At 42.7% G+C, this 24,067-nt stretch overlaps 1 protein-coding gene across 1 annotated transcript in view; it reads left to right on the top strand.

Annotated features, from left to right (window-relative positions):
- LOC135913311 (nucleolar protein dao-5-like) overlaps positions 1 to 19,081 on the top strand; it is a 105,668-nt gene extending 86,587 nt beyond the window's left edge. The window contains exons 5-8 of the mRNA XM_065445907.1: positions 3,169 to 4,584; positions 6,410 to 6,559; positions 12,104 to 12,207; positions 17,172 to 19,081. Coding sequence (XP_065301979.1) covers positions 3,169 to 4,584; positions 6,410 to 6,559; positions 12,104 to 12,207; positions 17,172 to 17,237 — 1,736 coding nt within the window. The 3' untranslated portion in view covers positions 17,238 to 19,081. The remainder of the gene's footprint in view (positions 1 to 3,168; positions 4,585 to 6,409; positions 6,560 to 12,103; positions 12,208 to 17,171) is intronic.
- Positions 19,082 to 24,067: the final 4,986 nt, after the last annotated feature.

Here is a 24,067-nt window from a genome sequence, read left to right on the forward strand (position 1 = left end):
ACCACATTTAACTTAACTTTCTTACGAATATGAGGGACCAAATTAAATGATGGCCTTGACGATGCAGCAATACCTTGGGGAGAAAATAAACAGGCAGGCAGTGAAAGATGATCAAGAGAAGATATTATCCCCACTTAATATTGCATCCTAACAATCTCATCATGCATTCTTAGAAGCACTAACAAGGTGCGTGCTGCAAGAAAAACATGCACCACAGAGCCAAGTTAATCCAATCATTTCACAGCTGTAGGGATCACTCGTAGGTTGCAAACGAAGAACCCCTGCCTATAAAACGTTGAGGTGGCTCATGCCATGGTGAACGCAGGGACGTAGATAGCAAGACAAAGAAGGGAAAGAAAAAAATCAAAGTGGGCTCATGTACTCATGTTTCTATGGGGAACATTTGCCCTTGTGTGCTGCACCTGTCACTGACTATACGGGCATACTGAGGTACCAATTATGGTACTTGGCTGTAAAACTGTAGTTGCGAGTTGCTTCGATCTTTGATTCAATTTAGGAAAGCAATGAAGCAGGCTAGTTGGTGAATGTTCATGATTATGTTGCGTTCAGTGTTACACTGACGATTTTACACTGATGATTCACTTAAAATCGTCAGTGTAACACTAAGCGCAATACAATTATGAACTTTTAGTCAATGATGAGTTTGCCCTATCGTTTTTGAGGGCCTTGTGCCCCATGCTTAGTGATCATCTTCATTGTCAGATTATTTTATGTCCATTTTAGGGCAATGGCCTCTTACAGAAACATCCACTTAGCCTTGTTTTGCATTAGCCAATTGCATCCTGTGCTTACTAATGTATCACATTGCAGCACCTCATCATCTACTGTCCTCTGGTGTGTTTAATAATCAAGACTACTTGTCTTCCGTTCTATGCATCACATGGCCTGTTCAACTACATTCTTGCCTCTTGATATGCTTACCAATGAGGTAGCCTTTGTTGCCAAACAGGATGTTGGAAATCGTTTCCCATTATGCCTGCACAAACTGGCACAGATATACTGAAGCATGGCAAGTTTTCACAAAGGGGTATGTGTGTTATTGCTGTAAAGTCCTGCTAACCATCTGCTACAGGGACAACATGTCTGCACAACATTTGTTTCATTAAGTTGACCGCGTGGATGCATTTATGAAGTATTTCAGCCATGTCATAAAGGCGTGTGCAGAAGCAATCATTTAGCACTGCGTGATACTCCCCATATGCTGTTCCCATTGAAACATTTTCTTTGTGATTACCACTTCAAGCAGATCAGTATGCATTTCAGTCATCTTTAGTGAAGGGTTTCTCTGTTCAATATGAAGATGATGAATCCATGTGACATTGCACTGAAACCATGTTTATTCTTCTGATGTATTCTGTGATATATTTCTCGTGAGCTTAACAGTTGGCTGCCAGCCAGCTGTGCATCTTTGTTGTGGAGAATACCATGTTCCCAAATTTCTGGTTGGCCAGTATTTGTCACACGCCAAGTCTTTTTCTCAAACTCTTAGGCTTTCCTGTAGCTTTCGCTACAGTGCCCGTCACTATCCTTGTCCACTACAGCACTATACACAGTGTGTTATGTTACCAGGTTGTTGAATATTGTAAAGCAGTTTTCACTCCACAAATATCTACATGGTCCAGGTACACCATCCTTGATTATGACAACTAAGGCCTGAATTCTCATAGCTGCTATTTTTACCTTAACAGACAGCAACAGCTACTAGGCAAAGTGAATACTTTAACTGGTACTTGCACTGAGATTCTAGCACTACTTAGTCCAATGTTGCCGGCTGAAAAAGCTTTTTTCCTGGAGAAAGCGCCACTATATAATCCGACTACTAATAATGTTTAAGTGCTGTACAAAGCCAGCAAAATGATGTTTTCTTGTTATTGTTGTTGTTGGTGGTGCTAGTGGTGATGTTTTTACACATAACCGCTCGATTGTTGAAATTGGCTTACTATTTCTTCTTTCGCAGTCATTTTTACTTGCACACATTTTTTTCAAGTTAGTGCCGGCAGCTTCTTTGTGTGACAGGTTTACCAAGCTCTGAAGTTGACCGTGCAGTAGGAAGAACTTAAATGCTTTGTTTATCTGTGATATAAGCTGCTCCGTAACTTTCTGCAGAAGCCGTACTGAATACAGAACCTAAGCTAAGCTCATAAAGTTACATTAGTCCGAAGTTATGCCAGTGTATACTGGTCTTACTTGAAGGAAATATTATAACTTAAGATGAATAACTAGTTTATTTGAGCATGCCTTATTGTTGATGCTATGTGTAATACTCTTGCTTGACCTGAGTGCAGCAAAAAAAAACTGCTTTAAAGCAAAGAAAGGTTGCCAACCAGAAAAATATGCAGATAGAGCACACAAGTAACTTGAGCAAAGCTTTAGTGAAGCAGTTAGTTAAATGCAGCGCACTATGGACAATACATGCAGTTTTGTTTACTTTCATCGCGTGCAATGTGTAATCACGTTGAATGTGTATGTTTATCCACAACAGAGGTCGCAACTTTATTGTCCTAACAACTTGACGTTAAATCACTACAGTTGAAAATCTTTATAACAAAGCGCTCGGGGGCCTCTGAAATTATTCCTCGTACAGGTAATTTCGTTGTAAAAGTCATGACAGAATCACTCACGACAGAACTGGGAGAGAAATTTTCCTTCGTTATACAGCTAATTTCATTCTAGAGGTGTTCAATTGTACATTGCTCACAAGCTATGCCAACATGCAGGCTCTGATTCAGGCAGATGCACAGTGCGAGACATGTACGCAGCAGTGTGTCACAAGAACGAAGACTATACGTGGTGCTTGTAGAGGCAAGAATGGGGAGGACAAGTGTAGGCACACAAATGTATGACATGTGTCAGACGTTCTTGGATGGCCAGCATTAAAACATTAGCGTGCCAGTAAACGCTTTCAACCTTGAAATATTCAGCATGCTAGTGCCCACTAATACAAGAATGTTCGTTTTTATTCCACCAGTTCTAAAATGCATTTTCATTCTTTCGTGTGAGCTAAAAGTTTTGGACCTGTGAGGCTGTGGAAATGATGCTTTTGATGAAGCTTTTTTCATAAAATGCAGGGGCTCAATGTGTTCCGCAATCAACACATGAAATGTGCAGGTTGTGCAGTAATATTTTGTTTTCTCTTTTTTTTGCAAGGTTCGCTGTTGACAAAGTTCACTGGGCACATGGTCCACCAAAAGACACGGTATCGTGGCTCAGCACCTGGAAATAGCCTTGCATTGAGGGAAACATTCTTTAATGATTCTCATCCAGTGGCAAGACCAATGCAAAGACTGCAACAACAAGAGTTTCTACAGGATGAACACTGCATCCAGGATGAAGTCAAAGTTGCTGCACATCTGCTGGATCCTGATCGTGCAATTTTGATAGGTGAGGTGATGAAGTCACAACAGCCTGTTAAGCCTCGCACAATACGCTCACGTCGTCCTAAGTGCACTAAACGCCAAAAGCCACCACCAGCAGACATTGCACAAGACTCACACAGGGATGCAGAGTTGGCAGCAAATTTCTCAAAGCCATTTTTGCCTGACAAAGTGCAAGAGTCATCGGCATTTTCAAGATTGTGCTCAAGGTTGAAATCCTACACTGTCCTCAAAGACACAGCTCCCCAACTCATAGATGACTCAGCGTCAACAAGTGATAAAAAAGACTTTCCCAAAGATGCAACGTTCACAACAGATGACTTGAACCCCACTTTCCCTGATGAACTGCAACAGCCATCGGCATTTTCAAGACTTTGCACAAGGTTCAAAGCCTACGGCATTCTTGAGGACACAGATCATCAACAGGGCACGGTCATTCTTCAAGGGCATTCAACTTTTGAAAATGGTAGTGAAGCACTGTGGGCTGAAGATCAACAGCGCACACTGGATGACAAACCACCAGAAGAAAATATCGGCTGCGCGGAGATTGCCGGTGCCCTATTACCAGCCAAAGACAAAGGACTGGCATGCAACGTGGAGCAGGGGCACAGACCATGTCAGGTCATGAAGGTCACCACATCAACAGCTTGCCACAGAGGTAAAGGAGCTGTTGAAAAGTGCTTCAAAGTAAAAACAGAAGGATATCAAGACTCCGAAAGAGCTGATGCTAGGCACGAAGAACACATCAACGAGCCATGTGCAGAAGCAGACCATCTAGTGGCAGACAACGAGACAAGCCTGGGAGATATGGCAACAAGTGTTGCACATGGCAAGGCATGCCTTTCAGCCGATGATGGAGAGCACGCAGGCATCTCTAGAAAAGGCAGAGAGTCCACTAAGGCGCCAACACATTGGAGAAAAGAAGTCGTAAAAGGTTATTTGAACAATGAACCTGAAGACAAAAGACCACAGAATGAGGATGCTGCTGTAGACAAGGAAGAAGTGGAAAGAAAGAAGCGAAGGCTGAGCAAGAGCCCCTACTTCAAAGCAGCAGGCGAGCCCCTGGGTTTCAAGATTGGCTCCAAGCCCTGGGTGCCACCACAGTCGCCGTACAACCTTGTGCAGGAGCAGCTCTACAGGGATCCCTGGAAAGTCCTGATAGCAACTATATTTCTCAATCGCACCACAGGTAAAGTGCAAACATTATTCAATGAGTCATTCATTTGTACAAAATAATTATGTCAGAAAATGCTGCTGCACAGCTGTAATTTAAATCTTCAAGTGTGAAAATATGCTAGGAGAGAATCCCATGCTGCGCTTAACTAAGGTTAAGCAGTTTTGTAGAAGCTGCAATTCACACCAGCCAATCAGAGATTTAATGCACAATGGTGTTAGCGCATGAAAATAATTTGAGAGTTTATGATGCTCACACACTAACCTATAAAACAGCTGACAGTGCAATAGGTAAGTCTCTGACCAGTCATGGGCCATATTTGCATATATGATCAGTATGGTGATAAAACCTCTTATTGGCTGACAACTTGTGCAAAACTACATTACCTGGTGTCCACTAATGCCACTGGTGATATTACTTTCAATGATATACTAATTCCACCAACACCACTGTCTCTTTCTTACATCAAAATGGTGTCAGCACACTGCCATTTGAATATTTAGTACACAGTTGTGACAAAGGCTCGTCACACCCTTCCACACAAAAAAGAGCAAGATTAGGGTTCACAAGAAGGCGGAGACTTATATTCATCAGCAGTGGCTGAAGAAAAGATTCACTTGCAATTTATTATTTTTTAATATTTTTACATGACAGACAATTCATAAAAAATGCTTACACCCATAACTAGTGGCGAATAGGAGGTCTAAGTACAGTTACCTGTACTTAGACTTCCTGTTAGCCACTGGCTCTGGGTGTTTAGCGCAAGTAAGAACATGTTTCGCAAGGATGGTTCAGGCCTGATATAATTGAATTGCATGAAACAGCTTCTTGTGAATCATTTACAGAGTTAAGGGGAACATCGTAAATTAGCTCATTGAACACGGTGTTTTGTCGTGTAAGTAATGTGAGCAGCTTGAAGAGGCAGAATTGCGCCATGTAAAACAATTGGCGACACTTTTTTTTTATTTCATGTCACCTAGTATGGAGACCCCCCTCCCCCAATTGCTTTTTTAGAATGTGCAACTTAAGAACCTGCATTGTCTAGCTGCCGGATGCTCAGCACTTCGAACTGAAACAAACACTGCATAGCTTCCACAGACAGTAGCATAACTTATATGAAGTGAATAAGAAAGCGTGACTATGTTTTATTGTGCACAGATGACCTCCATCACATTTCCAAGCATTCTGTTGAGCTGCAATCTTGTTTGGACAGCAAATTGGCCTGTGTCATTTTTTACTTAGGTGCTGTCTTTACAAAGCTATCCTTTTTGCCGGATTCTTCACAGTTGGCATAAGACTTAAGCTGTCTGTTTAGCAGTCTACAGTGAGTATTGGAACACAAGCAAGTGCATATTGTTTACTGAAATTTTAATCCGTGCCTGACAAGATATAATCACATATATCTCAGGAAGCTGCGGTGACCACCTGTACTTGAGAACAGAGGTTCTGCTAAGGCTCAAGAACAGTGCACTTGTGAAATTTCCAAGGGTTTTATTTATATTAAAAGAAATTTCAGATGACTGCATTGGTGAACCATCAATTTCATTTACAGGTGAAGAGTTTCCTTATCTGTATGGCCTTATAAAATGTATATCTTAGAGTTGTGTATTCCTTGTTCTGTGCCTACTCTTCTGATTGCCTTGATTATATTTGATTAAACTGTTTAGTTGATAGCGAGTGCTTCTGTGTTGCTTTGCTTCTCTGCAAAACTTTTCATTTGCGCTGCAAATATGGATCTGAACCAAGTGGCCTACTTGAGTTATTTACTGCCTCCTACATCTTGCATCTGCACACTTGAAAGTGTTCTTTCACTCACACGCGTTCTCGCATTGGCATACAGGCAAGGCAGCCATTCCCATCCTGTGGCAGTTCCTGGATCTCTACCCAACTGCACACGCTGCTATCAACGCAGATACTGAGGAGATTGCCAAGCTGTTGCAGCCACTCGGTTTGCACAGGAAGCGTGCAGCCATCATACAGAAGTTCTCCGGTTAGTTCCCGCATGCTAGTGGTTTGTTAATTCCTTACCACATCCTCCAGTTCTGTTAAGTGTCGTGGTTAAGGGGCTATCAATGAATTATTGCTGGTAGGAACAGTTTCCTGATCTGTGCACAATGCTGTCGTGAACATGTGAGCCGAATATTATATTTTCTTGCATGCTGCAGGAAACCTGTAACATTCCATATTGGATGACGTAAATCGTTCTCTCTCCCTCTCTCTTTCTTTTCTGCGGCTTATTGTCATAATAGCGGTGATAAAATGGCTTAGATTGCTCACTCTGTTATGGCCTTTCAACCTTCCACCCTTCTTCTATGCTAGACATGCACCTAAGTGCATGCCTAAGTATATATAGGTGCGGAAAAAAAAGAAATCAGAATCTGCGAGTCACAGCGACAATGCAGTGCTCTCGTTTTTGGCCGGCAAGCTTAGGCTAGATAGACCATGCTCATATCAACACCCCCTCAGGCAGCATAAGGAATGGCATCACATGTAGCGCCACAGCCCACCAATGCCAGCGATTGGGCGCACAGGTACACGCATTTCCAGATTTTCTAGAAAACAGAGAAGTGAACTTGACCAAGGCATTTATTCAAGCTAGTTGGTCAGTAGTGCCAAAAAGACAGGAACACAGGAAGGAAAAGGAAAACAGGAAGGACACAGGAAAAAGACACAGGAACGACGACATATGGCTGTCGTTTCTATCCCTCCATTAACAACCTTCATTTCCTTGTCGCAGGAAAGTGAAGGTTGTTAATGTATCCAACCCATGCTGCCACCACTCATTTGTCACCCTTGTGCGCTTTTATCATATGCCAGCCCCGAAGGGTGACCATAATCTCCCTGTAGAGGGAATGTTCTGACAATACAGTTGGCACTTATCAGATTGGATTATGCTTCCTGCACTCAGCCCCTTAATTAAGGTCTACCCTTCTAGGTGCCACATCAATTGACGGTCACCAGAACAATCCCAGAAAGTAACATTTGTGTTGGGTACATCTCATAATAATGATCCCAGTGTGCATTGAGCTACAATATTGTAATTACAATCCAACATGGTGAGAAGTTCCAATATGGCCAGGTTTGGTGACTTCTTGCCAAATTGGCTACTTTTAGAAGCTCCTGGCGACCTAAAGTCGTGGTTGGCGACTTGACTTCCTTTTGGCTACTTTTGACAATGATAATTGGAATAGGTAGTGTCCAAATCGCACTCCCTTCGACGACTTCCTCGAAGCAACAGCCCCACAAGTCAGATCTCAAATGCTATGCTTTTGTGTTTTGCAAGCGGCGGAAGCAAATCCAGGAGCTGAAAACAAATCTTAGCCGTCATATGACCAGAAGGCATCTTCTACTTGTCATCCTGCGCTATCCACGACTGCCCGAGATGCTTGGCACACAATGCTAATTGGCTGAAATCATCGCTTTGGGCACTCTGGGACTGTCAGGGACAGATAACTGAAGAGGCCCATTGAGTTTCTTTATTGGTGGCGTACAGTAGCTGTCTCTGAGTAACAGGAATTAACTAATCTTAAAGGCTTATGCTTGTGCATGCTGCATTGAACGGACGCAGTAGGTGATGTCCTTCCCCCCCCCAAGTGACGGTTACCTCAAAAGCGAATCTCAAAAACCATGCTTCTTGGCGCCAGAAGTGACTGCAACGAATGAATACACGTCACGGCAGCCATGATACTGCAGATGCCAATGTCTATGTGAGTTTCAAAAGGGTTCTTGTGACTGTATGACAGGGAGAGAAGAACAGGTGTGACGTCATACACATCGCACAAGAGCATTTGGAGAGAAGTCGTAGTGGTGCGAAGACGGTGTGCAGCGAGTTTATTTTAGTGAAATGGCGACATCACTTCGGCTATGAAAAAGGCCAATAGGGTAGGGCAAAAATTACCAGAGAATGTCAGCTAGTCATTATTGTAAATTATGACACAATAATATGAGAACGTTTGTTTTCTTCTGTTATTCTCGTTTGACATCAGTGGCTACTTTTTTGGTTTCCTAATAAAATGTTTCTACAGTTGGCGACAATTTGACTACTTTTAAAAAATTTTGGGCTACATTTTTTTCTGGGGACCTGGCAACCCTGGTAAGCACGCTCCTTAAAAGCATTAAGCTAATCGTTGCAAGAACAGACATCGTGTGATGACACTGATCACATGGCAAAAATTATAAACAAGGCCCAATGGGGCAGTTGTTAGGATCTGCACTAAGTGAGGCTTTCTTAATATGTTTCAATTCATTACTGTGCAAAGTGACACATGATGCGTTCAAGTTTATTTCCAACTATGTGGGAGAAACTGTTCATGTTCTTTTCCATCGCAGAAGTTTTATGTCATTTGGTTTCGTGGCAATGCACATGTTCAAGCCTGTGCACTACATTTTGCAGCACAGCAAATATGTGTTTCAATAGAACAATGCTTCTTGGCTTTGAGAGTGTGCTTCCATCCCATGAAAGGCACAGGACCAATGTACACATGCTCCCACATTGCAGGTTTTTAAATGCTCAGTCTCACCTGCACGCCCACACCCGCTTGCCCTGCAACTGCAGTGGAGATCGTGCATTTGATGAGTCACAGATGGGATGAGCTCCGGGATGAGCCCTTCTTCGACTACGCCATCTCCAGGATTGGTCCTGTTTACTACTACATTGTCCCCTGAATTGGCACAGATTTTATTGCACTATTGCTGAGATTGGTGCAGCTTACTATATTTACGCGCTTAGGGCTTGCTCTTCGTTTTATGGAAAATTCATGCAAAGTTGGGAAGTGTGACAATTATGTGGAGAATACTGTCCGAGACAATTTTCTAAGTGCTTAACAAAAAAGTGAAAAATGAAGTGGCTTCAAATCTGGATTCTCACGCCAGCCATTGTAAGGTCAAACAAAATATTGCTTCCAAACAACTCTCACTTTCCTAATAAGAGCACAGGTTTAGAACTGGCACTGGCCAGAACAAGGAGCGAAAGTCGCTGCAGACCTTTTTGGGGGTGTGATCATTACTTGAGTAAATAAAGTTCACCGATTACGATACTCCCTAACGTGAAATTTTAGTGCAGCTCTATATGTGTTTTCATTTTGCATTATATTGGCTGGCGCAGACAACCTGTCTCGAGCAGCAAGTTCCTCACGGAGCAATCTGTGGATCTTGCTATTCGGGAGATCGCGAGAGACAGCACACGGGTGACATGTGGGTGTGATTCACAGCAGCCGCCACAGACAGACCTCCACGCAGCACTTTGTTTCCATACCGACAATATTGTCACTTGGTAGTGACTGTGAAGAAAGCAGGCAAACTGAGAAAGACGAAACTAGCGTTTTATTGGGCGAACTTGTGCCCTCAAAAACAGGCTACACTCAAAGCACAACGAGAGCGACGAACACAGTCAGCGATCGTCGAAAATCTGATCAGTGGGTCAGGCGCGGCGGCTTTTATACAGCAGTCGTCGAATGTTTCAGACTAATCGTTGGCACCCGCGTGCCTTCCACAAAGTTCTACACTATTCGCGTCACACGATGAAATCAGATAACACAAGGTTCGGCGACAACAGACAGGAGATAGAAGCATCGATAACTTTCGAGAAACTTCGGATACATGCAGGCACGTCCCGCGCTGTGTGATAACATTTGTTAGGTGGCGAAACGTGGTCGCCCGATAAAGATAAGTACACATGTCAATATGCGCTACTCTGGTGCCATATTGTAGCCCACTTGAAGAAAACAGTGCTACAAAGACGCGGACTAAAAGAGGAACATGTACGACGGACTAGCACCTTGTCCGTCATACATGTTCCTCTTTTAGTCCGCGTCTTCGTAGCGTTCTTTTATTCAAGTATGCAAAACCAAGTCGCCCACATCAAGCTTTTGCTGCTTCAGATGTTGTAGCCATCATCACCGCACATCCCATCTTGTGTGGCACTATGCTATTCTTCTGACGTTTTCGTTCCACTAATGATTAGAGTGGCCCTTCATCGCAGGGAAGTCGTACCACAGTGTCAGTGACGACAACACTTAAGGGGGCGTCGCATCGAGGCTTATTTGTAGCTACTCGACATCGCCCCCGCGGATGAGCATACCCCTCCCCACCTCACGGAACTCTGGCCCCCACCCTCGGAAGCGCAAATAAGATTACCCGCAGAGCTGTGGATGTCTAGGCCACCGGCAACTCAGCACATGCACAGGCCATCTCCCCTCCTGCGCTTTCTGCCTCCTAGTCTCACTGCACCCTCCTGCTGTACTGTCACCTTTCTTTCGTTTCCCTCTGCACTCCATGTTCACTTTCATTCCTTGCGGTGCTCTTCGCTCGGTTACACTGACACTCGCCGCAGGAATGGGCATCTAAGAGCTGCGCTCTAAAACGATTCAAATTCTTGATGGTCAGTGTGAAAGGTGCAAGCACTCTGCAAATGCTCGTTGGTCAATACCCAGTTTAATCAGTGAGAAACCGACCTAACATCCACACCAAACTACACAAAGGTAGGCAAGGAAAGGTTTGCTTCAACAAAAGAAATATGTGCCTGAAGGCGCCTAGTAGGTGCAGCAAGGATGTTTTGATACTGTTTGTAGTTTCCTTATGTAATTCCGTGGAGAACAGAGCCGGTCACTGGCATGTCTGGAGGGTCAGTGCATGGGGCTATACAAATTGATTTGACTCCCTTGTGATCGTTGCATCATGTACTCTACGAGAGACACACATACCCACACCAAACCCCATGAGACAGGCAAGGCAGGCGTCGCTCTAACCCCTTAAGTGTTTCATTATTTTAACCAAAAGTGAGCTTATTTTGCATTTTTTATGGCTTATTTTCAGTCTTCACTTTATTGAAAACCCTTCTGAAGCTTTTTCAACCAATTCACTTCATGTTTTAAGCATGAAAACCTCATTTTACCTCGTCAATATGGAATACATATGTACTTGTCATTGCGATGCTGCTTTCTGTGTACAAAGGCTACGAGCAGCATGGGGTGCAAGACTCTTGCTGTTTCGGATGTCTTGAAAGGCAGCAGAGGTACACTGCATGGGCAACACTCTCTCATCTCCCTATCGAGAGAGCTGTTTTCGTGTTGCCTAAACTGTGCTTTACTAAAGCACATCACTTGTGTTGTTCCTGACATATTTCTGTATGAGAAGTAAGGTGGTGCAAATAAGATCTGTTGGTGCAAATCAAAGAGAGAGGGAGGGATGAGAGAAATGAAAGTGAGAGAGGTTAACCAGGGCAAGAAATCGGTTCGCAACCCTAGACTGAGAGGGCGAGGGGACGCAGAAAGACGGGAAGGAAACAGCGAGAGAGAAAAACAGAGCACATGGATACAAGCCCTATTGTTTGCAGCAAAGAGTACAATTAACACTTTTCATTGCTAGAGTCACTCATGCACATTTATTGTCTCTAGGAATTGCTCCTCTCTGTTGCTACAAACTGCTTCAAAAATGCAGTTTTTTACAAAGTCACCACTCCCATACCTCATGGCAGGAACAATTACATCTTATGAGTGACCATTGCCATAATCACTTGGTCATGGTTTTCCTACAGAGGAGTACCTGACCAAAGAATGGCGATACCCAGACGAGCTACATGGAATCGGCAAGTACGGAAGTGACTCATACCGTATCTTCTGCATCAACGAATGGAGAAAGGTAAGACAGAATAGCCCATCTGTTGTGACCAAATGTAGCAGAACACCTGGCATGTAATTGCGGCCTTAATTTACACATCAAAGTAACTATCTTGGCTACCAGAGAGGGTAAAAAGCAATAACTAATTCTGATTAGGCAAGGCAGTCTAGACCCACAGTAATAGCAGCGTATTCTTGTCTTACTTTTTTGTTGCTGCACAGCATGCTTTTCTATGTATGTATGTATGTACACTGGGTGGAGGGACATGGTCAGAATCATACTTATCAGCATGAAAACAATGGAGCGCACAGAGTTAGAATAAAACAGGACGAGCGCTAACAACCTATATTTATTGAACAAGATGCTCGAAAAAGAAAACATGAACAAACCAACATCTGTGTGTGCAGGAAATCGAAGTCACCTGTAACTAGTTACTGAACAAGTGCGTTTAACAATCTTTCAAAATGTCAGATGGCTTAGATACACGATCATCCTTAAGCCTTTCTATATGGAAGGCTTCAGCAAGCTGACAGGCCCTTCTGTCTTTGTGCCTGATGATGATGTCAGTTTTTTTGAAAACAGGTTTGCACCCACAAGTTCTGCAAAGCACTGCAAGATGAACGGCTGGCATTCCTTTTAAAGTATTCTTAGGCTGACGAAAGTGCTTATTGATGCAGTTGCCCGTCTGCCCAATGTAGGCTTTTCCGCAAGGGAGAGGAATTCAATAAACTACGCCTAAGGCACAGGCAACAAAGGGTTTGCGATGATTCACAGAGCAAGCAACAACAGTTGATCTACCTGCCTTCCTCTAAATCATAGCATAAGCCTTACCTACTTTATGGTTGGCCAAAAAAACAACATCTACTTCAAAACCTTTAGCTATCTTCTTAAAATGATGGGACAGTCTGTGTAAATATGGCATGACAGCAGATCTGCTATTCTTCTTAGTGCCCATATCGTCAGTTTTAACAGGACGAGGTTTACACTTCTTGATGAGTCTCTCGAATGCCGACACAAGCACATGCCCAGGGTACCCTGCATTTGTTAAATGAACAACCTGCTCCTGAAATCTGTTTTAACATTTATGTAGGCAAGACTCTTTATGGGCAGACTGTAAAGAATTTTGAGCAATAGAATTCTTGATAATCTTTGAATGCCCAGACGAATGACTAAGAAGTGCTCTCTCTCTCTCTTTTTGCGGGGGGGAGCGTGTGGCGAAAGACCAGCAAATGTGGTCTTGTGGAAAAAACAAGTGTAGGTCGAGAAAGTACAATGAATTATCTTTTGGCAATTCGCAAGTGAAATTTAACCCACAAGCTCTTTCCTTGAAAGTTTTCAACAGGTTGACATGGTGAAACGGGGGACAATCCCTCCTAAAAAGAATTAAAAAATCATTAACGTAGCAAAAAACCTTCACTACCTAAACGATGTATTCCCATTTCCACCAGCCGATCTACAACACTCAAAAAGATGTCGCTTAAAATTAATGCCACCCTAAAGCCAGCGCACACTAGATACTTCTGAATAAACAAGTCGAGTTCCCATGATACAAATGTGGACTTCATATAGAAGTTCAGGAGCTCTAAAAAGGCTTCAGCAGTTACCAAGCTGCTCTTATCAAAGACGATTTCATCATTGTATTCGATGATACAATCTTTGACAACACCTTCGCACGCAGGTGTTGATTTATTTGTTTTTTGTTTTTGTTTTCAGCATCTTGCTCAATAAATTTCAATTGTTACACAGCGCTCGTTCTGTGTTCTTCTAACTCTGTGTCTTCTGTTGTTTTCGCACTGATTATTAAGTATGCGTCCTTTCGAACACGTCCACACTTCTACCTTAATGCAATAGGTCAGAATCAGTACAACGATCCAGTGGACAAAAATGACCATTCTATTTCCACACCAGAAATTGCACTTGCTTCCCTCCTTTCAAAGTGCCACTCTATCCTTCGAGCCCAAAAATCTTTATTTCATTGGAACACACGCGCAATAATCCTAACCCTTCTATATGTCTGCTCCCTCCCCCATAACCTTTCTCGAATGGAAAGAGGCACGGGCCACCTTCTACCACATGGCAACCCCATGCATTGTCGTCTAAAGCATTCTGTTCCAGCATCAGCAACAAATATCTCTCCACCTGTAGTGGTTCTGCCTAGGAGTGATTGCTATGCCAGAGAAAATTGTTACCAAGCTGTGAACTGATCAAGCAGTTATATGTGTCACCTAGTGGGCTCTATAAGCCATTATTTCAGTTGTCAGGCTAAACTTTGAACAAAACACTGATTCAAGCGAGATGTGTTGAAGTCTGCATGGTTTTATTTAAAGACACACGCATGCCACAGAACAATTTGTTCAAATTAAAAGAAACACTCAAAAGAAGCACGAGCCAAACACTCAGTCCCAAGCCAGTGTTTTGACTCGGGAGTTTGTCTTCATCTGTTCCATTGTTGTAGTGTTGGTTGCTAACAGAGACTTTTTCTTTTCAATTACTGCTGGCCACTTCAAGCCTACATCTTCATTAAAATGTACTCCTAAGAAACCATTGTACTCCCCTGAGCAAAGGTGTATGGACCATCATTTCCACAGTAAAGCCTATTTTCTTTTCTGCCTGTATATGTAACTTGACCTTTAGGACTGCAACCCAAATTTGCCATTGTGAACTTTCCTGTCAAGTTGTCGATTTCAGTTTGTGCATCTGAATTATGAAGAAATTCTGTTTTCTTGCCGAGCCTGTGGTCCATATGCTTTTGCTCATTGGTGTACATTATATTGCACATTACCTTCAATCCAGATCAAAATTAACTGGTAGTCAAATAAGTAAAATATTTATCCTGGATAAGAAGTCATATGTCTGGTGAACTGTATAAAAGTTGCTTAATCAAATTCTACCTGTCGACTTTCCTGATAATTAATATTGATTTGATGCAGCCCACTGTATTGTCAAAGACGATAAAAAGCACCTGTGAAGTATGCTTTGTATACTGCAACCTGACAAGAATACAGGATGTAGCATTGACATGCCAAGCCACTACACCATCTTACACCTCCATGTCTGTGTTTCCATGAAGAAAAGCTGTTTTCACTGCAATGAACACAATTAACAGCAACTTTCTCTTTGTACATATAAGTTACGTTTTCAGTATCTAACTGTGGTATTTATACAAATTTGTTTTTCATGTTCCTAATACGCCAGTTGATAATAAGAACCAACTTGAAAGTCATTATCTCCTTGACTAGTCTTCGGGTCTCAGGAAGATAAACTAGTCCTTCCTAAAGTCTTGCTCATTTTAACCCTTTTAGGGTCAATGACATAAATATACGGCACTGCGAACAAGTCCAAAATGGTCGATGCTGTATATTTACAGTGCCATCTGTACGTTTAAGAAGCGCGCCAATTTCCTAATTTTCCTTTTTTTTTTTCCTGGCATGTGCTGCCACTATGTGGGAGTAGAGGGAATTCTTTTCTCGCACCTCCCTCTCTCGGTTTTCGTTGCATGGTTTGTTTTAGAGCTAGTTTGTTCCGGTGCATCTATATACTACCGCTCGCACATTGACGAGCACGCGCGCGGGTGGTCGGCGATTTGTGTTTTGTTCCGCGGGCAGTTTCAGCTTCTTGCACTCGCAAAACTGATGGCTATTTCGTTACTAATCGCTCGAAGGCCAACCGCCTGTCTCTCGCTTGTTTAGTGCTCACAAGGGTACGCATAGGAAAGACGCCACCGTGCATGCATTTCCTTTTCTTTTCTTTCTTTTTTGGAGACTTGCAAAAGCTAATTGCCTCTGGTTGGCGATAAGATGAAGATTACCGGAAGTTTGTCAAATGTTTTGCTTTTTTGACGGGCACACAACCTCACAGTTTCCTTCAGTGCGCTCACCTAGGCAGTTCGATTACACTATGGACGTAAATATTAGTCTGAGAGCAGGAACATTTGAGACTTGCAAAATATTCTCATCTGCACATTTTCTAAGCCTTGAACTATGTGTATAACAATGCATCAAATGTTTAGTTCTTATAAAAGTATTTCCTTTTTTTCTTGTTGTTATTCATGAATAAACAGTACATATATACCAACGCAAAATTTTTTTTCTCACTTTACGGTCACCCTAGAAAAATTGTGATTTTTTTTTCGAAATAGGTCCCTCAGCAGAATTGGAATCTGCAACAAAAAAATCGACCCTGGGCAGTCACATATGGTGAAAGAAACGACCCTGAAAGGGTTAAAGCAGTGGCATTTACAGTGCCCAGCACTGGACAATGCATGTGGTTTTTCTCACTTTCGATACAAACAGCAGATGAAAGTCAGCGCTTGTTGTCTGCTCTTTGTATGCTTGCACTTGCACAGCCTGTGGTGTACTCTCTCTGGCCTGCAGCATATGAGCCTCAACGTATGCCTGAATCTTGACACGATGAGGCTGGGTAGCACTCTTTGCTTTTCTGAGAAAAACTGACTTAAGCTTATCGTTTGAAGTTCTTTTCTTTTCTCTCTCATTTCTGAATACTTTTTTAACTGGTGCGCCCTGTGGCCATTCCTTTTTCTGTTCCTATTTCCATGCTTTATTCTTTGTCAAGAGTTTTACTTCAGTCCTTGTGGTGTCTCTTGTTCCTTCCTCCATTTTTCTTTCCCTTCTTTGTGCCTTCAATTTCGATGTTTGTATGCCACCCGCTGTTGTGCTACTGAGCTCGAGGTCATAGTTTCAATCCTGACCACCGCGGCAGCATTTCGTTGAGGGCGAAATGCAAAATTGCTTGTGTACTTAGATTCCAGTGCAGATTCCAGTGCCTCATAATCGTATAGTGGTTTTGGCATGTAGAACTCCACAATTTAATTCAATTTTTTATGCTTGAATGCCATTCTTCCTGAAGGGTAGGCAGGCATGCGCCTCTTTCGGTAACGGTCATTGGCCTGTTCGTTCCCTTGTTTTGCGCTTTGTCAGTTGTATATATATGCTTGCCCTTCTCATTTCTCTTTTTTTTTTTCTCAGGTCAAGCCCAACGACCACATGCTGAACAAGTACCATGCCTGGTTGAAGACACAGAACCTGGACTGAGTACTGCCTCAGACCTGAACACCCCTGACTTCAGTTGTCCATTCTCACTAAGCACAAAAGGAGTTGGCCTGCTAGAGAAAAGCAGACATGCAACAATGTGATGGAAGTTGAGGATAGTCCTACAATATAATGACCATTTTAGCTTTTCCCAAAGATCACTTTTGGCTCTGTTTTACTGAAAAGTGTGGCCAAGTTGTGAAGTGCTTTCAGAAGCTAACAGCGCTGACGAGTACTTTCTGAGTAAATGGTTTTGCAGCCTTACTCATAAAACATGTTACATTGCAGTTTGCACGCATTATTAGGCTATCTATTTTATCGTTCTCAAGAGTGTTCTTGCAAAGAAAGGACAAGTTTGTATTGCTTTTAGTGCTTTGTTAGTTTCCATGTTACATATTTTTATAACCACTCATGAAATAACTGCTACCTACTACGTGTGAACTTTGAATTCACTGTACTGCGGTGTACTAATAGACCTACAGCTTGGCAAAAACACTTCAGTTCTGCACTATAACATGAAAAGACGCTTGACAGCTGTTTGAGTCCTGTTTTGTGTTTAACGCCCTTTGTACTCATAAGCTTACCACAGGCTGAAAGTCCTTTTCATTGTTTTGTCTTGAACTGAACATCTGTCTACTTGCTTTTTGTTTAATTCTCTATGATTGTTTCAAATCAGAAATCTAATTACAAGCAGAAGTTGAGTAACATTGCTTACCTTATCTTGCAAGGATACCCAAATTTCTCATTTAGTGAGTTAGCATGCTGTAGTTTGAGGCAAGCTTCACAGAAATCAAGCAGCTGCCAAACATGTGCTACAATAGTAACAACCATTTACCATCACGAATGCAGTTCGGGTTGCTTTATTTCTGTGAGGACAGGCTATGCATAAGTGGGCACTAACACAATCCTTTATTTGGTTCTTTTTGAAAAGAAAAAGAAAAAAAACTTGGTTTCACTTTTGCAAAGCTGTAAGGTTTATTGAAAACAATCTATCTTGCATCTTGTACGTTACCTATCACGTTTTACACAATGTAGACAAGCTGCTTTGTGCTGCAACTAAGAATGTGAGAAAGTGTAAGAAACCAGTGGTTGCTGTGGTTTAAAGTAAGTGCACTGTGTTCTTTTATTTCTTGTGTGTGTATATGTGTGCCCATTTACTGTATATTCACAGCATCATTGCTTAAGCTTACAAGGACATTTAGACACTTAGCAGCTTCCAGGTCAGAGCAGGCATTTCTCTGTTCGTGTATATTAATCAACTCTTGGTCATTTACATCATATTCAAAGCAACTGTGATTCAGACTGTTAACCAGTGTGTAACTGCTGCATCATTTGGATCATATCCAAAGCAACTGTAATTTATGCTCTTTACCAAATGTCATATCATTGAAGGCATTGTTTGCATAACATTAGGCATGTCACAGTGTACAGCTCTCCAAGACTTTAATTATCTCATGGAGGCTTAGACGAATACAACAGCCCCTGCCTGTCATGTCAGTCGGCTCTCCCCTAAGAATATTAAAAACGTGGAGAATTGTACATGGCTCGAAAATTGCTCGACTGAACGATTCTTTAAAATCGATAATGAATGTTGCTATCGCTTTGCTTATTGCAACAGTGTATTGCATAAATGAAATGGGTTTTATTGTTTTTGAGCTTCCTTTCAACAATTTTAATTTGGACATTTTTTTATTTTTATTTTTATTGGCTACTCATTGTTCTCATAGTGATGTAGAGGAATCGGTCTCACATAGCGTTGAAATGAAGTGCTGTGTGCAGCACAGATTATGCTTCATTACATGTTGGTTTACTGCTACACAATAAATACGGGTTCTGTAATTTTTCTACATCAAATGTCTCGTGAAATCCTTAGCAGTGTGTACTAATAGTGTTATGCTTAACACTCTGCTACCCTTGCATTGACTTAGCAAACAGTAAAAAGCACTAGCATTAGTGAACACTTGTGTTGTTTATATGTTATGCCTCTATTTCCTGTCTCCCTGTTTTCATTTTCTTTCACCTGGAGGATTACTTACGATGCTGTCCGAATCAAATAAGTTTCCTGCTGTGTATGTGAAATGTTCAGAGGTAGCTGTATATCTATTCAGTATTCCAGGAACTTTAATAATTATAGCGCTTTCTTGTTTTTTTTTTCATTTCTCTGTTTGTTTCTTTCATTATTTGTTTCATTAGCCTAATTTCTAGCTAATGTTTCTCAAATTTTCAGTATAGAACAACCCACTACTATAATTGCTGTTTCTAAGCATGGAAAAAATATGTATATATTTATTTATTGCAAATACCCTCCAACGCAAATGCATTGTAAGGGAGAGTGGTTACAAAGGAACGATAAGTTACAAAGTTATACAAAAGAAACGGTAATGCAGAAACTATTAAGGCAGACTACAAGAAATAACAACAAAGCAAAAAACAAGAACCGCGTGATACAAACAAAATGACTTGCTGTATGGCACAGTTAGTTACAATGAAAAAATGCAAATAAGGATTGTTTGAACAAATCATGATCCGTGATGGAAACAAGATTGGCAGGAAGGTGGTTCCAGTCGCGTGGGATGTTCGGTGTGAAATAGTGTAGAACTGTGTACTTTAAGTGTGCTTCTTAGAACCATTAGTTGCAGTCTTGAACATTGGGACCCTCATCTGTATAATTTTGACACTGCAACTAACATGGAATGCAATAATAAATATCAATTGATTATTTGATTGATTGAAAAGGACATTAGTTGCTTTGTGGAACTTAAAGCAAAGTAAAAAATTGGTCCATCACTCTTTCAAAGGAGTTCGCCATAACACAAAAATTAAACATGTATTTTAAGAACCAATGACAGCTTCGTTAGGCATTCACAAATACAACTGCACAATTAAAGGTGCAGTCCTTTATTATACACAGTGTCGCTCGAAAGTGTCCATGTTGCCAGGCATATACCGTATAGAATCGTGTAAGGGCTGCACCCCCAACTTAGCAGCCTGATATTTGAAAAAAATAAATCCAATGGAGAAGCAATCGTGCTCGGTGTCCCGATGCCACGATCATGCATCAGCGAATTCTCATGTGCTGCATGCTTCCACGTGCCGCTGCTAGATGGCGAGAGGTGCACTTTGACCGCTGGTGCAATGGTACATCCGGGGTGTGCACAAGTTGGCGACTGTGCCGCCACTATTTAAAAGGTTTGGTCCCGTGTAAAGCCCATACTTTGTCAAAATTGTTAAAAAATAGAGGGCGGCCCTTACACGAGTCTATACAGTAGTCCACAAAATTACCCTGTGATAAAATAAATTGTACCTAAATATCCTCACTGATACAAATAAATGTCATCAAAAGCACAATTCTTTCAATAAACCAAACCTTCTGACATTCTACCCAAAAAGAGGGTGTTGGTGGTTCATGCCTCAGACAAGAGCACCAGTATTCATAAATTGGAAAAGACGATAGATAAAATTGACGAGTCATTCGAAAAAGTTCTAATAGTAATTGACAAACTCACTGAGGTGGTCAGAGCACTAGGGGTGAGATGCTATAATCTGGAGCGCCACATTTCTGCAACGGCTCCAATTACGTCGTTGGACAAACTGAATAATACAGACACTGAAAGGTTGGCAGCATTTTATAATCCAAGCTAACTCCTATGTCCCACCACGGTGGCACATCATAGAGAAATTAATGTCTAGCAGTGGAACAGTAGGGGACTCCATCGTAAAAGAAATGTCCTCCAACAGTTCGTTCGCACCCACCCGGAAAAGCCACATGTCATCCTATTACAAGAAACACTCACAGGTATGGTCACCCTACTGGGCTATAAATCTCATACCCAGTATGGTGATGAGAAAAGGGGCATCAGCACATTAGTCACCAACAAATGTGCGTTCATAGTCCGCGATCTCAATCTTGAATCCAATAAGGTTGAACACTCGTTGAAATCATCCCCAGCGGACAGTTCAAGACCAGTATATTTATACTTAACATATACAGTACACCCAAAGACCTCAGGCAAAGATTCGCGGCAATCATCAACAGGGCTACTAGCAAGGCCAAGACATTCTCACTCCTGGAGGCCAGAGACTTCAACACTCCGCATCAAGCATGGGAGTACCAACAAGCTAAACGCAAGGGCGTAGACTTATGGCAAGCTACAGTCATTAATAACTTCACACTTATAACAGATCTGGCTTTTCCGACCAAGATTGGCAACTCCTGCTCTAGGGATACCACGCCTGACCTCTTTTTCATAGGGAATGTATAGTCTGCCTCTTGGTCTAACATCCACGTGGACCTAGGCAGCGATCACAATATCCCGGCCACCTCCGTCAAACTGAGAAGCGGGGGCCTAAAAGAGTTTGCTATTACAGATTAGGATTATTTTCACAAGATTAGGGTAGAGCGAGCACAAATACTGGGCTCGGCACTTAGCCTAGAGCAGTGGGCTGGACAGTTAAAAGAGGATATCGGGGCAGCAACAAAGAAAGTCCAGACTGTACTGGACGTGGACAGGATGGATAGCCGCCTTGCTCATCTTCTAGAAGCTAAAATGTCGCGGTTAAACAGATGGAAAGGGCAGAAACTCAACCAAAGGCTCCGAAAAAAGATTGTGTAGATCAACAAAATATAGAAGGTTACTGCCAAACCCTGAGCAGACAACAGTGGCATGAGGTATGCAATTCCGTGTATGGCCAGATGAGAGCTGGGGCTAAATGGAACCTACTCAAGCATCTGCTCGATTACACCAATACCAAGTCAAACCAAAGACAAGTGATAGCGAAGGTTCTACACCAGGCATTACAATCAGAGACATTGCAGACCGTACTCTACAGACTCGCTCGCAAGTGTCTGCCACTGGGCATCTCGAGTGACGAAGACTATACCCCCTACAAAGGCTCATCTTGCCCAAGCTAGATAACACCTTCAAGGCATGCGAAGTAAGGCAAGCTCTCCAGAATCTAAATGGCAGGTCAGCCCCTGGTCCTCGTGGCATCCCCAGCCAGGCTGTCAGAAACCTGGATGATGGCTCCATAGAATGGTTGACAGAGGAAATCATTGGAATATGGCAACGAGGGGTTGTCTCGGAGTCCTGGAAAAAGGCCTCGGTCATCCTCATTCCAAAGCCACAAAGACCCCTGACACTCGCAAACCTCAGACCCATTTCACTCATGTCCCGCTTGGGGAAGGTGGCAGAAGATGCATACACAATTGCATCTACTAGCACATAAACAGGATCGTTTCTGTGCAACATGATGGGCTTTCGTCCGGCCCTGTCAACTCAGGGCGTGATGAAGCTCATCAAGTGTCAAATCGTTGACAACACCACAAGAGATATAAGAGGCCTCTTAGGCCTATACCTGTAGAAGGCCTTTGACAATGACTCCCATGCTCACCCTCTGAACTACATCTCAGAGCTCAATTTGGGAGACGCCTTCCACAGATAAGCTCGTTCGTTGGGGATCGCAAGGCCATGCTCAAAATCGGTGACCATCAAGTCTGACAATTTCAGTTTGGGCCCCAGAGGCACGCCACAAAAAGCGATAGTCTCGCCACTGCTTTTTAATTTGCCATGAAGAAACTATCGCAATGATGATGACATCACAATCTGGTGCACCAGAGGAAGCAAAGGAGATGTTGAATTAGGCTTGCAGGAGGCTGTAGATAAAACAGAGATGTACATGGAAAATACGGGGCTTGGGTGCTCCCCGAGCAGTTCTGAGCTTCTCCTCCACAGGCCAGTCATTAGAGGTCCCAGACCTAGAGGTTGGAAACCGTTGTCTGAAATATATATCAAACTCTACACTAAAAGCAGCTGTACCATCCCCAGAGCAGACACCATTCGGATCCTGGGCATGCTCATCGAATCCAATGGCAGTAACAATACGACACTCAAAAAGCTCGCAGCCAAGACCGAGAACATGGTCAGGCTCATCAACAGAGTCTTGAATAGGCATGGAGGCCATCAGGAAGACAACCTCCTCAGATTATTCCCCACATTCCTCATGAGTCCTATAGTTTATGTGGCAGCCATGCACAATTGGTATAACTCCGAGAAGAAAAAATTAAACATGCTCATCAGAAAGAGTTTCAAAAGAGTACTAGGCATGCCTTTAAGGGTGGGCACGGACCTCCTTGTGCAACTACGAGTGCACAACACATTAGACGAAATAATCAAAGCCAAGGAGTCGGCCCAATTGGCCCATCTATTCTGTACCCCAGCTGGAAAGAAGATCCCGACGGTTCTTGGTATCAACATTATCCTCATGGAAGAACGGAAATATCAAATCTCATAAGATCAAAGGAATAACATGCGAGTCGCACCGTTTCCCCATAATGTTCAACCGCAGCACAATGTGTACCCTCCTCTAGAGTACCGGAGACGATCCTTACTCAGCATGTTTTGTCAATGCAGCCCAATATGGACAGTCGTCTAACTTCGCCACTGCCCTCGTTGATCATAACAGACAGATAGCGAATGCAGCTTTCCTGAAGTGCTCAACACCATCCAGAGTGGAACAGGTTGCAGTCGCTATAGCGCTCCTAGCTAGATAACAGCAGATCACAAATCTTCACTGATTCGAGATCGGCGGTCAGGGCTTTTGTTTCAGGTTCTATTACCAAGGAGGCTCACTAGGTTCTCAAGAAGATAACCTCTCCACCCACCATAACATGGTTTACGATGTGCCTCGACCCCCAGCTTGACTCCTTGCCCAATCTCAACGACATCTCCCACTCCCAAGTGCACACACTAACCCACCGCATGGGAGCAGGGGCAAGCTCAGACTCCAAGATTCTAGAGTTTCAGGACACTCTCACTGCTTTCAACGAAATCACT

This window comes from Dermacentor albipictus, chromosome 6 (genome assembly GCF_038994185.2).
Source record: "Dermacentor albipictus isolate Rhodes 1998 colony chromosome 6, USDA_Dalb.pri_finalv2, whole genome shotgun sequence".
NCBI classification, from domain to species: domain Eukaryota; kingdom Metazoa; phylum Arthropoda; class Arachnida; order Ixodida; family Ixodidae; genus Dermacentor; species Dermacentor albipictus.